This window comes from Manacus vitellinus, unplaced genomic scaffold, assembly GCF_001715985.3.
Source record: "Manacus vitellinus isolate BGI_N305 unplaced genomic scaffold, ASM171598v3 scaffold_105_pilon, whole genome shotgun sequence".
Lineage (NCBI taxonomy): Eukaryota > Metazoa > Chordata > Aves > Passeriformes > Pipridae > Manacus > Manacus vitellinus.
This window is the reverse complement of record NW_021938824.1, coordinates 252,045-264,644: the sequence shown is the minus strand read 5'-3', so window position 1 is coordinate 264,644 and position 12,600 is coordinate 252,045. Positions and strand designations below refer to the sequence as shown.

The following is a 12,600-nucleotide window of genomic DNA, read 5'->3' as shown; positions in this document are numbered from 1 at the left end:
CTCTTGGGGATGGGCCTGTGCAGGGCTGAGGGTTGGACTGGATGATCCTTGTGGGTTCCTTCCAACTCAGCACATTCTGTGATTCTGTGATCCTCACTGTCTGCCTGCTGCCTACGCCAGTGCCAGTGCTGTGCTTCCCTCGTTAGTAATGAGGAAAAGTGGGCATGAATACACCTCTCTATTGGAAGATAAAAAAAGAAATGAGCCTCTCATTGCTGCTCACCATATGTTTACCATCTATAGATCTCTTTAAACACAAATGTTTGTGAATAATTCTGGTTTGCACACGTGCCAGAGTGTACTTGATGAATTATTCACAGTGACTTTCTACCCCCTGAAACGCCCTGGATGATTTAAGGTTGTTCACAAAAAATATGCTATGAGGTTGTTACCTGGACCCACATTAAAAGGAGGTGTTGGCCGTGGGGCAGGAGTTGTTAGGAGCTTTTGGAACTGGCCTCTAGAGCCCTGACCATGGAAGTGTGTTGTAAAACTGTGCATGCTTAGCTGGGAACAGGGCTGGGCCTGCAAGGAGAGCTTGGGAAAAATCCCATGCCTGTAATCAAGCAAACAAAAAGATGTTCCCTTTCCTCTCAACGAGCTTGTAAAATGCCGGAATAAAATATTCAGCCAAGAAGGAAGGAGGCTGCTGAGCAGATTTGAAATTCAGATGTGCTTTGTGGGGCAGGTTCTATTTTCAGAGCCCTCACAGATGTTTGTTTGTGCCGCATTGTTTTGTGGGAGCCAAAGATGCCCCGTGTGCCAGGGAGAGCCAGGTGGGGCAGGGGCAGGAATCCGCGGGGGCTGGGGTGGGTGGGCACGTTGGAAGTGATGGGGACCCCACTGCTCAGTCGGTTTGGACAGAGAAATAACTCCTGTGTGGGTTTTTCCAGAGGGAAACAGGTGGTCTCCTATCAGTTTGAGGCCTGGGTTTAGAGCTGGTAAAGTCTGTGGGCATCTTGCAGAAGTTTGTGTAGGCCAGGAAAACTGGGATGAGAGGATGAGGAACCTCATCCTCTGAGGAACAGGAACCTCTCCAGCTGACATCAACCCCTGCTGTTACCTTTCTAGTGAATCCCTGGGGTTTTTCACAAAGAACAAACTCATTGTGTGGCCTGGGAATGAATCTGGGACATCTGTGCTGGGTTAGTGAGTTGAGTGTTACTTTCTGCCCTGAGTTGCAGTTGAAATGGGCTGTTGGGGTCTGATAGCCAGCTCCCACTGCCTAGATCGGGGAGGTTTTGCTAGGCCTGGCTCTTGGTAAGCTGTGCCCAGAGTCAGAGTTGGCTCTTCTCTGCTTGGAATCATTTTCTGGTTGAATAGTGTACTATTTCTGTCGTGGGGACCTCTGGGGATCTAGGCACGAATGCAGAATTAATGATTTATATATATTTTGACTTTATTTGAGTTAAAACTGTCAAGGGGGAGTTGCAAAGCCAAGAGAGACTAAGGGCCAAAGAAGATCTGTACAGGCTCTGGGTGCAAGGAGGGTGTCCATCCTTAGGTGTTTTCTTGGGGTGAACACAACCCTGCTGAAGAGGGCGCAGATGTTGATTTTGGAGGCAGCTGCCTGGGGGTTGGAGGCCTTTTGTTGCCTTGCAGCTCTTTGATGTGACTCTGGTGCTGGAGGTTCCTGCCAGCAGCAGGGATCCTGTGAATGAGCTCTCAGCCCTTTCAGACAAGCGCAGCTGGAGGAGTCTCAGTGGCCTGTGGCTCTGGTTTTGAATTAACCCAACAGCCTTTGCCTGAAGCAGAACCACCTCCTGTTGGCACAGTCTCCCTGGTGGGAAGTGACCAAGGGACAACAGCACCTTTCCCCAGAGTTTCTGTAGGTGAAAGGGGCCATCTCACTGCGAGTGAGGGCCACGAGAGGATCCCGTGTCACCCCTGTGTGTTAAGGTTTTCCTGCCTGGTCTGAGTAACTCAGGTGCTGTGCCAGCTGCCAGTTCAGGCTGGGATGTTTCATTTCTTCTGCTTTGGTTGCCACAAAACCAGGGGTATATTGATGCAGCTTTTTCCCTAAAATGCAGAAGCCTCTTGTGTGCTGCTGGTGCCCCAATCCGGACCCCTCTGAGGAGGATTCACTGGCAGTATAATCTTTACTGGCTCTTGCAGGGACTTTCCTCACCCTTAGGGTTCATGGGCCGCTGCTGCTGCAGGTCAGTCCTAAAAAGTTTATTTTTGTTCTCCTTTCTGGGGTAAGATCAATTCCTGTATCTTTAGTTTAGGCCTTCTGACAGTGCAGAACAAATGGCCAAACCTTATGGCAATGTTATATCACCCTGGCTGGGAAGTCTCTGCTGCTGTGTTGGAATCTCGGTAAGAAACTAGACCTGTCAGACCCCAGAGGAGCAGGGTTTAGTGAGGTGGAGGAAGGGCAAAATCTGCCTAGGGCTGATGATCCTGATTTACACAACTACCCCGTACCTGGGGCAGTTGTTTGCGTGGCTTATTTTATATTTAACCTCGTCTTTCCAATCTCACATCTCATAACTCCTGTTGTTCAGAGCACCAGCTTAGAACCAGCTTGGATTTCTGCACCCATTTCTACCTGTGGTGCTTCTGGTGGTCTGAACCCCCCGGTTCCAGGAGCAGGTGACTGGATGGCAGATGAGCAGATGATTTCCCTTGTAGCAGCTACACAGCAGGATGCACCAAAAACTGTGTCAGGCAGCCCAGAGGATGCTGTTGATGCAAACCTCTTTCTCCTTTCCTTCCCCTGCTTTCTGCAATGCCCAGGGGGTTGTGCTCTCAGGATAAGGCTTTAGTTTCACCTGCTTTCCTCTTAGCCCTTGTGTGGTGTGATCAGACAGTCCCACTGTGCTGCTGTCACCTCTCTGCCTTCCATCACTCTTTGGAATGCCAAGTCTTGCCCTGATGCCACCAACAAGCCTGGGATTTGTTTGGCTGGATCTGTGGAGTGTGATATGTAGAATTGTTCAGTCCTGTAATGGTAAAACCCTCCTGTTGGCCATGTTTGGAGTGTTCCTGTGCCAAAATCAGTCAGTGCTCTGAGGTTCCACGTGGCTTTCTCTCCGTGCCAGGAAATGCTCCATGAGCTGTCAGGGGGGAACAGTGAGCGGTGCCAGGGGAGAAAGGGCAGTTGAAACATCTCTGAAGAGATCTGAAGGTGCTGGAAAGCAGTCAGGAAGTGTGCCCTGGTCATGCATCCCTCCCAAATCACCACCTGAGCTTAGGAATACTTGCCTTAAAGCCCTTGCTCTCAGGAGAGGGTAATGGGTGTTGAATTTACTACTTAAAGCCCCAGTCCTTATCCTTTCCCAGCATGTCTGTGCAGGGGGTTTTATATTGAGTTCTGTTTTAGCAAAGAAGCATTTAGTTTGGAAAGACTGAAGCTACGCTCTGTAATCAACAAAACTTAAAGCAACTCATTGTTTCCCTTAAAGATTTTTGTTTGGGGTCTAAGTCTGACTTTGTGTCGAAGGTTGCAACCAGAGTTGTAAATGCTCAGCAGTGCTGGGAGCTGGAGTGCAGCTTTTTGGGAGTTTGACCAGAAGAAGACACCTCCATACTCCTTTTAAAGATGCTTTTCTCTGGCCTGGCAGGCAGTAGCAGTGATTCAGGAGCTTTGTTTTGCTGTATTTATTTTTTCCTTTTGCTGGCAGTTACTGACCAAACCTGGTTGCTGGATAGTCCAGTGCTGACGTTTAACAAACCTTGTAGGATGTTTCAGTGAAAAATCACCTCAGATTTCTCAACCAGATAAAGAGGGAGGACTCTTCTGGCAATGCTTGAGGAGTATTTGCAGGGAAGAGGGAATAACAGTCAGTGTGGATGTGCTGGAGAGAACATCTGTGTGCAGTGCTTTATTCAAAGCAGATGGATGGCAGGGGGAGAAGGGGGGTGTTTAACCCTTGGTTCCAAGCCAGCCTTCTCCCCCTCAGCTGCTCTAATTTGGCTGCGTTTTCTGATGCTTAAAATGCTGACTCCTCCTTTTTCTTTCCTTCTTGTAAGGCTCATCCTTAGTGGGGAGCTCCACTTCCAAAGGGTTTTGTTAGCAAACGCTTATGTGGTTTTTTTTCTGAACTGTGTGAGCAGTGTGTCTTATCTCGCTGTTGTATCTGAGCATTTGACACTGATTGAAGATAAAGACATGAAAAATTGTGTGTTCCCTCGAGAGAACATGCTGTTAATGCCTCTGTACAGATGAGGAGTGGGAACACAGGGCTGCTCTGCCGAAGCAGAGATCTGAACCCGGGGTTTTACACGTTTTAAGTCTGTGTTGAAACATTCAGGCAGTTTGCTAGGTTTTTGTTAATGCATGATTAAGTGTGAGTATTGAGGGAAAGGCAGTGTTTCTGCTGATTTTATTTATTTTTTCAACTGTCCCAGGTGTTTGTTTCAGTTGCCTGATTCAAGGTACCATATAATATTTGAAGGGAAAGGGATCATCTCAGCAGCCTGGAGGAACCTTGGCTGTTCCAGCCCCTGTTCAGGGACTGTGGGGTACCCAACACCTTCTGAGAAGGGGCACCTAAAGTGTGAGCATTTTGGAACGACACCCTCAGGGACAGGGGGAGTGCAAGCAAAGGCCTAGAGATGTGTTTGAATTTCATACAGTACAGAAGTGTGTGTGCTGTCATGGGTTTGCCTCCTCTCTGTCCCGTGGACAGCCCTTTGCACAGCTGGGGACAGTTGGATTTGCTGTCCCCCGTTCAGATGCCAGAGCAGGGGCACAGCAGCACAAGGACACTGAGCACCAGAGATGCCAGGCCACTGTTCTTGTCCTGGTAGTCCTGGCAGAGGCAGAAGTGTGCTTGCAGGAGGAGAAGGGAGGGGTGGCAGAATGGAAGACAGTGTTACAACTGTGCTTCCATCATTTGACTTCTATTTTAGGGGCTGTGGCAGAGGCTCGATGCCTGTTTGCTTTGCTGTCGTGTTACGCCTTCATGTCAGATGTGTCTGAGACGTCTTCAGGCACTGAAAACCTTGGCTTGTGGAAAAAAAACCCGGAATATTTTTTGTGTCTGAGTGACTCTGTGTCTGTCTGTGATGCTTGTAGGTTGAAAACATCCTGCTGCACGACCGTGGCCACTATGTCCTGTGTGACTTCGGGAGTGCCACCAACAAATTCCAGAACCCCCAGACGGAGGGGGTGAACGCGGTCGAGGAGGAGATCAAAAAGTAAGTGTGCTTTGCCTTTTCAGCTCGGGCCTAGTTTGTGTTTGAAGGATAATTTTGTCTTGTGCTGGGATGAATTCTGCTCAGGCCTGCTGCAGCAGCTTGGCCGTGCTGCATGGCAGTGTGTGCTGCAGGTAAATGAGTGCCCGGGGGAAGGTGGAACAGTAAATTGAGTTTGATGTAATTGCTTTGGAGCTGAAGGACTGAGTGTGTAATGCAGAGGAGCTGCCCCACCTTGCAGGCAGTGACCTGTTCTGTTCTGTGTGGGGTCACTCTGTCTCTGTCCTTCATCTCTCTTGGTTCCTTTGAGCTGCCAGGCAGGGATGACACAATCCCTGTCCTTCCTCACAAACCCGTGCAATGACTCAGGGCCCTATCTCGGCTCTGCATGGGAAGTGTCAAGCCCTGGAAGGGGTTTAATCCAGCTCCTTCTCCTGTCCCATCCACACTGTCCTGGCAGCATCTGGTGCTCCTGGGTGCTTCTGCAAAGGGGACTTCCCTTGCAGTTCAGCAGGACCTGGATCAGGGATGGAGCACACTCCTGGTCCTTGGTCTTGCTTTAGTTTTAACAACATCACTGCTGCCAACTTGCCATCTCTGTCAGTACAACATCCTGGCTGGTTAGAGATGTGTGCAGAGCCTCCTTTTTGTTAGAATGCAGCTACACCTGCTTGGATTTCCTAGATTTGTTTGTTTGGAGTCATCAGAGCTCTCCTAATCCAGTGTTGCAGTCCCTTTGGAATGCCCTGTTTGTACCCTTAAGCCTACAAAACCTCTGCCTTTAGTGATGCTTTCCTGTGATCAAGGTAAGCAGCAGGCAAAGTGCCACAGCAGAAATTACAGACTTGCTGATAGGAAATCTCATCAGGAGAGTCTCTTAAACTCTGGTGCAGTTTCCAGCTCTCCTGTTTGTGGGGATCTGATCAGATGAGGCAGATTCCAGCTCTGGTTTGAGGTACACAATGGCCCTTCCCTTGCTTACAGTGGCTCTGAGCAGGAGTCCTGGTGTGAAATCTGTTTTTTAGGAGCCACATATTCAGTTACAATCTGTGATACAGTTGGCCACAGCCCTGCAGTGAGGACACTGCAGAGGACAGTTGATTACTGACCTTGTTAATACTTTGCATCCTTGAATATTTCTGTTGTAGTTCATAAAATGACTGTGCATTTTTGTGAGTGAATTCCTTGTTTTAGAATGGATTGTGGTTACTGTTTTGGCTTTCCAGGGCAGTTTGCAGGGGTGTTTTACTGTTAGAGGTAGAGGTAGTGTTTGAGGTATGTAGCACATGATGCTGTTAAAGATTTTTTTAAATAGATATCTTTAGTATCTTTTTCCATAAAATGAATAGGGAAAGAGAGAATTTGGATGTATTTGGAACTGTGACACGGTGAAAATGCTTCTGATACCCCTTTTGAGCTCCCTGATGGATGTTTCTCTGCAGGTACACTACGTTATCCTACAGAGCACCAGAGATGGTCAACCTGTACAGTGGCAAACTCATCACCACAAAAGCAGACATATGGGTACGTATGGAAACCACTGACACCTCCAGCCAGGCTGCAGCTGCTTCACTGCCATGAGGGCAGGAAACTGGGCTAACCTGCTTTCCTGAAGAGCCTGGGCATTTCTGAATGAAGAGTTCCTCTGCTGATGTGTCTGAGTTCCTGCTGAGCAGGGGGGCTGCTGGATGAGATGTGTGTGCTCCTCTCGTGTGGTTTGAATTTATGTATGAAGCTCCAGGACTGAACAGGGCAAACCTGATTTCATATCTGAAGAGTTAAAGCAGAAAATTTGGAATATTTTAGTTTCTCGTGCCTGGGTTGGGGTGTAGGCATGTGAGATAGAGGTTACTGTTCAGAACTGAGTAGAAACCCGAGCAAATGGACCTGCTCCCCACAGCAGGAGTGGCTGATCCTGTGTAACACAGGGCTGGGTTGGCAAACTGGCCAAAGGCCAAACTCCTGCACTGCTATTCCTGCTGATCAGGGCAATCCTGCCGTGCTCTTCATGGCGAGAGCAGAATCCAGCTGGAGTGGAATCCATTCCTGGCTAACCTGATCCAGGGGGGAAGGCTTCCCTTCGAGTGGGACAGTGGTGGAAAAGAGTCTGTGCTGTTTGGAGCGTAGAGGCAGTTCAGCAGATGTGTCTGGAAGTGTTTAAAGTGGTAACTGGGAGCGTGTTTGTGTGGTTTCTGGAGCCCTGAGCTAGGAAGTAACACAGCAGAAGCAGAAAAAGGGTTTTGATGTACAATAGCTGTGCATGTACAAGAGGGAAAATTGCTGGTGTGACACCTGCTGGGAAGAGTCCCCTGCTCTCAGGGAGCTCAGCTGGAGTTGGGAGCAGCAGCTCCTGTGGGAGCACATTTCAGCAGGGATCTGTGGGATCAGGCACAGCACTGGGTGGGAGTGGAGAGGGAAGGTCCAGCTGTGAAAGGACAGTCTGGGCCTCAGAGGCAGCCTGAGGAGAGCCAGGATTTGCACTCCTTCCTCTGATAATGGGAAAGGTGGAGATCCAGGGGCTCTGCTCTTCCTGGCATGGCAGGAATTCTGTTCCTGTGACCCTTGGAGTGTCCAGACCAGTGTGTGTGTTGGTGGGCATAGGGAGCCTCAGCTTCCAGCCCTGTTCCAGTGCTTGTCCTGCTGAAAACCTCCCTTCCCTTCAAACCTGCTGAGGTGATTGTAAACCAGAGAGCAGTTTAATTGAGAAACCCTGTGACAGAGGAGATGAGCTGATGATGACTAGTTTAGGATTAGGAAATGTTTCCTATTCTCCCCTCTGAGGTGGTGGGAGTGTTTCATAATTAGCCCTTTGTGCAGAAATTGTGTTTTCTTTTGCAATAGGTGGTGGTTCTTGCTGCCAAAAGCAGCACGGCAGTGGAGGGAAGGGTGGTACAGCCTGGCAGGCTGCAGAATGAGCTGTATTTCCCTGGCATTTATTTAGAACAGCTGAAAGGTTGTTTGAACTTAAGCTTGGAAACAGTTTGGGCTTCTCTTTGTCAGAATAAATGTATTAATGATGATGGTTGCCATTTATTTGTGCTGTTCCTTTGCTTTTTCCTCTCAGTGTGTGGCAGAAAGAGGCTTTGCCTGCTCAGTGACATGAAGGGCTGTGCTCTGTGGAGCCTGTGGGGCTGATGATACACAGTCCCCCAGAGCAGTGTCTCCCTAACAGGGGAGAGCCGAGCTCTCCATGGGTGTGTCCTGCCCTGTACCCGTGTTCCAGGTCCATCCCAGGGGTGCTGGGTGCAGGCCTGACATCACACAGGACTTGGATACCCAGGCTGGAGCCCCCTCCCTGTCTGTGCCGTGGTGTTTGAGCTGTGCTTGGCTGTTTGCTCAGTCCCTGCTCTGTTCTCTCTCCCCAGGCCCTTGGCTGTTTGCTGTACAAGCTGTGCTACTTCACCCTGCCCTTTGGGGAGAGCCAGGTGGCCATTTGTGACGGCACCTTCACCATCCCGGACAACTCGCGGCACTCGCAGGACATGCACTGCCTCATCCGTGAGTGGCTGACAGGGACAGGCAGCTCCCAGGGGCCAAAACCCAGCACAGCTGTTCTGTTCTCGTGTTCCCTGCTCCCACAGGAAAACCAGCACTTCTCCCCTCCTTTTAGGAGACTTGCTTGCCCAGGGGTTGGTTAAAGTGACCTTTTAGAAGCTTAGGAGATCACTCTTGGAGGGCCAGCTGTGACAAAGGGGTTTCTGTTTGGCCAGGCTGGGGTGAGCTCTGGGGAAGGGCAGGAACACAGACAACCGTTTGGTTTGAGTCCTACAGGAACTTGCACAATAAGCCTATTTATGCAGAAACGTATTTCTCCAGTAATAAATCTGTTTGGATAAGGAACTGAAAAGAACCACAGTGACTTAGACTAGTGATAAGAATTCATCTTCTGTGAACTGGGAAGCAGAACTGAAATGATTTATAAATAACCCACTGACTAGAGTGAATGTGTAATTAAGTGTACAATGCACTACTCTTGGCAAAGCTGGGGCAGCTCTCTTGTTTCCAGCACAGCATTTGATTTTTTCTCTTCCTAGCCACAATCTTGACTCATGCAGAGTTGGATGTGTTTGCAGAGCAGCCTGGTATTTTCTTTGCTCATGTGGGGTATCTGTGCAGTGGTGTCTGTGGCTGCCTTGTCCTCCTGCCCCCCTGACACACCGGGGCTGGATCAAGCTCTTCTCCCGTGGGTTTACTGGGAAGTACAAAGTCAAACCCAGTTGCTATTCCCTGAGCAGGCAGCATTTCCCCTCCTTGCCCTGGAGGCAGATTGGTCATAGCTGTGTTGGAAAACGTGTCCTGGTCCATCCTGGCTGTCTGTCCTGCCCTGTTCCCAGCTGAGCCCACGAGCAGCTCAGCCCTGCTGAGCCCTGACCTGACCAGGTGCTCTGAAGGAGGCAGAGCACCCTGTTAGCCCTGCTCGTACCAAATGTACAGTCACGGAATGGTTTGGGTTGGAAGGGACCTTAAAACCATCCAGTCCCATCCCCTGCCATGGCAGGGACACCTTCCACTGTCCCAGGTTGCTCCAAGCCCTGTCCAACCTGGCCTTGGGCACTCCCAGGGATGGGGCAGCCACAGCTCCTCTGGGATCCTGTGCCAGGGCCTCCCCACCCCAATCCCAAGAAATTCCTTCATTCTGTGCAGTCTGAGGAGCTGCCACAGCTGGCTCATGTGCATCTGTCTGCTCTGTTTCTGATGTCACATCTCTGCCTCTTCCAGGGTATATGCTTGAGCCAGACCCTGATAAGAGACCTGACATTTATCAGGTCTCCTACTTTGCATTCAAACTGGCAAAGAAGGAGTGCCCAGTGCAGAACGTCCAGGTGAGCGGAGGGGGGGACTGAGGGGGGCCTCTGTGGGAGGAGACTGGGGGGCAGCTGCTCAATGCTGAACATTTTGCTGTATTCTGTAGGTTGTTCCCCAGTTCTGCAATTAGGAGAGTAGGTTTTTTTGTGTTTGTAATTATCAGTGCTGTTTGATTTAGATTTTTGGGAGGATGAGGGCAGGAATCAGGGTTTTTCATATGTTACTTATTCCTGTTTGTCCCTGATTTACCTCCTCACCCAGTCACCAAGTGGGAGGCCAACCAAGAGATCTTGTGCATGTGAACATGGAAAATTAGGCCATGCTTGGGAAACCAATTTGATTTCTAGGCACACTCGTCACAGCGTGTGTAGTTTGGGTGCAGTTGGGTTTAAACACAGCAGTTTGGGGTCTGTTGGCTGGCTGGGACTTGTATTTCAATTGCATCAGTCCTTGCACAGCCATCTGCCCCTTCTCAGTGTGTTCTTAGAGGCTCAACTGAAAAATAGAGTTGACAGTTATTTTCTTACGGTGTTGTGGACACCTGTGACAGACATTTTATTTTGTTGTTTCCATGTAAATAGAAACCTGCTTTTTTCTCCCCATGTTCAGGTGGTTATTTATGGTCTTTATGAATAAGAGATGGTTTTGGTACTATTATGCCTGTGTTTTATAGCATTATTAATAAATATTGTTGCTGTTGTCCCCCAGGTTTTCTTTTAAAAATGCCCAGGTTGTGCTATGAACCTTCGTATTCGTGTTCCCTGTGTAGTAAATGGTCAAAAAGATGAACCTTTTCTTTTCCCCCTTGTAAAGACTCTCCCAATCTACTGTCTTCCCATGACATGAACTTTGAGGAGTTTGTCGTGTGTCCAGCATGAGGAAAAATTGCTTTGAGGATCCCCCAATCTCCCTGTTTTATTATGATGCTTTTGCAAATTATTTCTGACTGTTTTCTGCCCTCACAATACCAAATTGGGTGTTTTTGGGATCTGCAGAACTCTCCAATCCCTGCTAAACTCCCAGACCCGGTTAAAGCAAGTGAAGCTGCTGCAAAGAAGAGTCAGCCCAAGGCCAGGTACCCCCTGCTTTGTGCTCCCCTCTGTGTTGTGCCTGTCGTGTCTCTCTCTATTGATCAGCAGGGGTGTGTTTGCTGCTCCCCTGGGGACAAACACCACGGTCCTGAGAGCAGGAACGACCCTGGGCTCTCTGATCTGAGGGCAGCAGATGCAGATATGGGGGGGTTTGTCTGCAGGGGGTGGGATTTGGGGGATGTTCAGCAGGACTCAGCAGCTCTCTGTGCCCCAGGCACTGCTCCACAGCAGCTCCTGGAGCTCCTGCACCTGGATGGATCCAGCATGCCATCCTTCCAGAGGCACGGGAATACCTGAGAGCAGAGTCAGGGCAGAGACTGCAGCGGGCCTGGAATGGCCCCAGAGAACACAGATCTGCTGAGAGATCTGCAGGGACTGTGGCTGAGTCTGACCCTCGACAGACCATAACCTGAGCCAGGAGTTACTGCACAAAATGACTGGGATTTCTGCAAGAGTCCTGTGATTCCTTTGGGGGAAAACACAAAAGCCCAATTGCTTCCATCTGAAGCGCTCAGTTAGTGGGGAAACCACTGTACTCTGTGGGTTTTATCCTCTCCTGCTGCTGCTTGCTCTGCTTGTGGTTCTGTGATTGAGACTTGTAAATTGTGTTGGACAAAGCTCGGGTGTGGTGTTGGTGCAGAGTGAGCAGTGCACAGTGGGCACTCCAAAACCAGCTGCTCTCCTCAGGCTCTGAAATGGGATGTCTCCCGTCTGCCAGTCCCAGCACGGTGTGTTTGGGTTCATAACTGAGTGCAGTTACTCTCACTTTGGTCAGGTCAGTGAGGTGTCAGGAACAATCTCCTGTCATAGCCACTGTATCCACAGAAGGGCAGAGGCTGCTTCTCTCTCCTGCTCTGCATTTTTGGAGCTCAGTAAACTCAGAGGAGTCCAATGACCCCATTCTGGGGTAAACGTACCAAAGTTAAGGTGCATCTAAAGATGGCAATTTAGACAACCCTGCCCAAAGGTACCAGCTGCTCCTGAGCTGATTTGTGTCCTTCATCTGCTCCCTCAGAACTCCGAGTGGATTTAACAATATGTTGTATCAAATATTTGAATGAACTGAGTGGTTTTGACAAGTCCCAGCTGTCCAACAGGAGAAGATGCCACAGCTGGCAGAGAAGTCAGAGCGACAGTGTTGGGTTAATTGTTGTGAGTGCATCTGGGAGGTTTTGCTGTGCGTGGTGTGTCCAGATGCCCACGAGTGTTTCCCCTTTCCTGGGCACACCCAGCTGGAGTGTGGAGGAGTGTTTAACCTGGTGTGTATTCCATGCACTGGCTGTGCTCTCAGTGCTCTCCTTTTCTTCTTCCCAGGCTCACAGATCCCATCCCCACGACAGAAACATCCATAGCCCCCCGGCAGAGACCTAAAGCAGGGCAGACCCAGCCCAACCCTGGGATCCTGCCCATCCAGCCAGCCCTGACGCCCAGGAAGAGACCCACGGCCCCGGCAGCCCTTCAGCCCCAAGGTGAGGCCGCTCTCTCCCCCTGTGCTTCCTGTGGACCTTGTGCCCCCCAGGGCTGTGCTGCACCTCGATCTAACACCCTTTTGGGTTTTCTG

General features: G+C 49.9%; 1 protein-coding gene across 1 annotated transcript in view; it reads left to right on the top strand.

The window, feature by feature from the left end:
- AAK1 (AP2 associated kinase 1) overlaps positions 1-12,600 on the top strand; it is a 77,011-nt gene that overhangs the window by 24,866 nt on the left and 39,545 nt on the right. Inside the window, exons 4-10 of the mRNA XM_029963909.1 lie at positions 2,116-2,159; positions 5,024-5,145; positions 6,585-6,666; positions 8,508-8,640; positions 9,862-9,965; positions 10,944-11,023; positions 12,354-12,513. Coding sequence (XP_029819769.1) covers positions 2,116-2,159; positions 5,024-5,145; positions 6,585-6,666; positions 8,508-8,640; positions 9,862-9,965; positions 10,944-11,023; positions 12,354-12,513 — 725 coding nt within the window. The remainder of the gene's footprint in view (positions 1-2,115; positions 2,160-5,023; positions 5,146-6,584; positions 6,667-8,507; positions 8,641-9,861; positions 9,966-10,943; positions 11,024-12,353; positions 12,514-12,600) is intronic.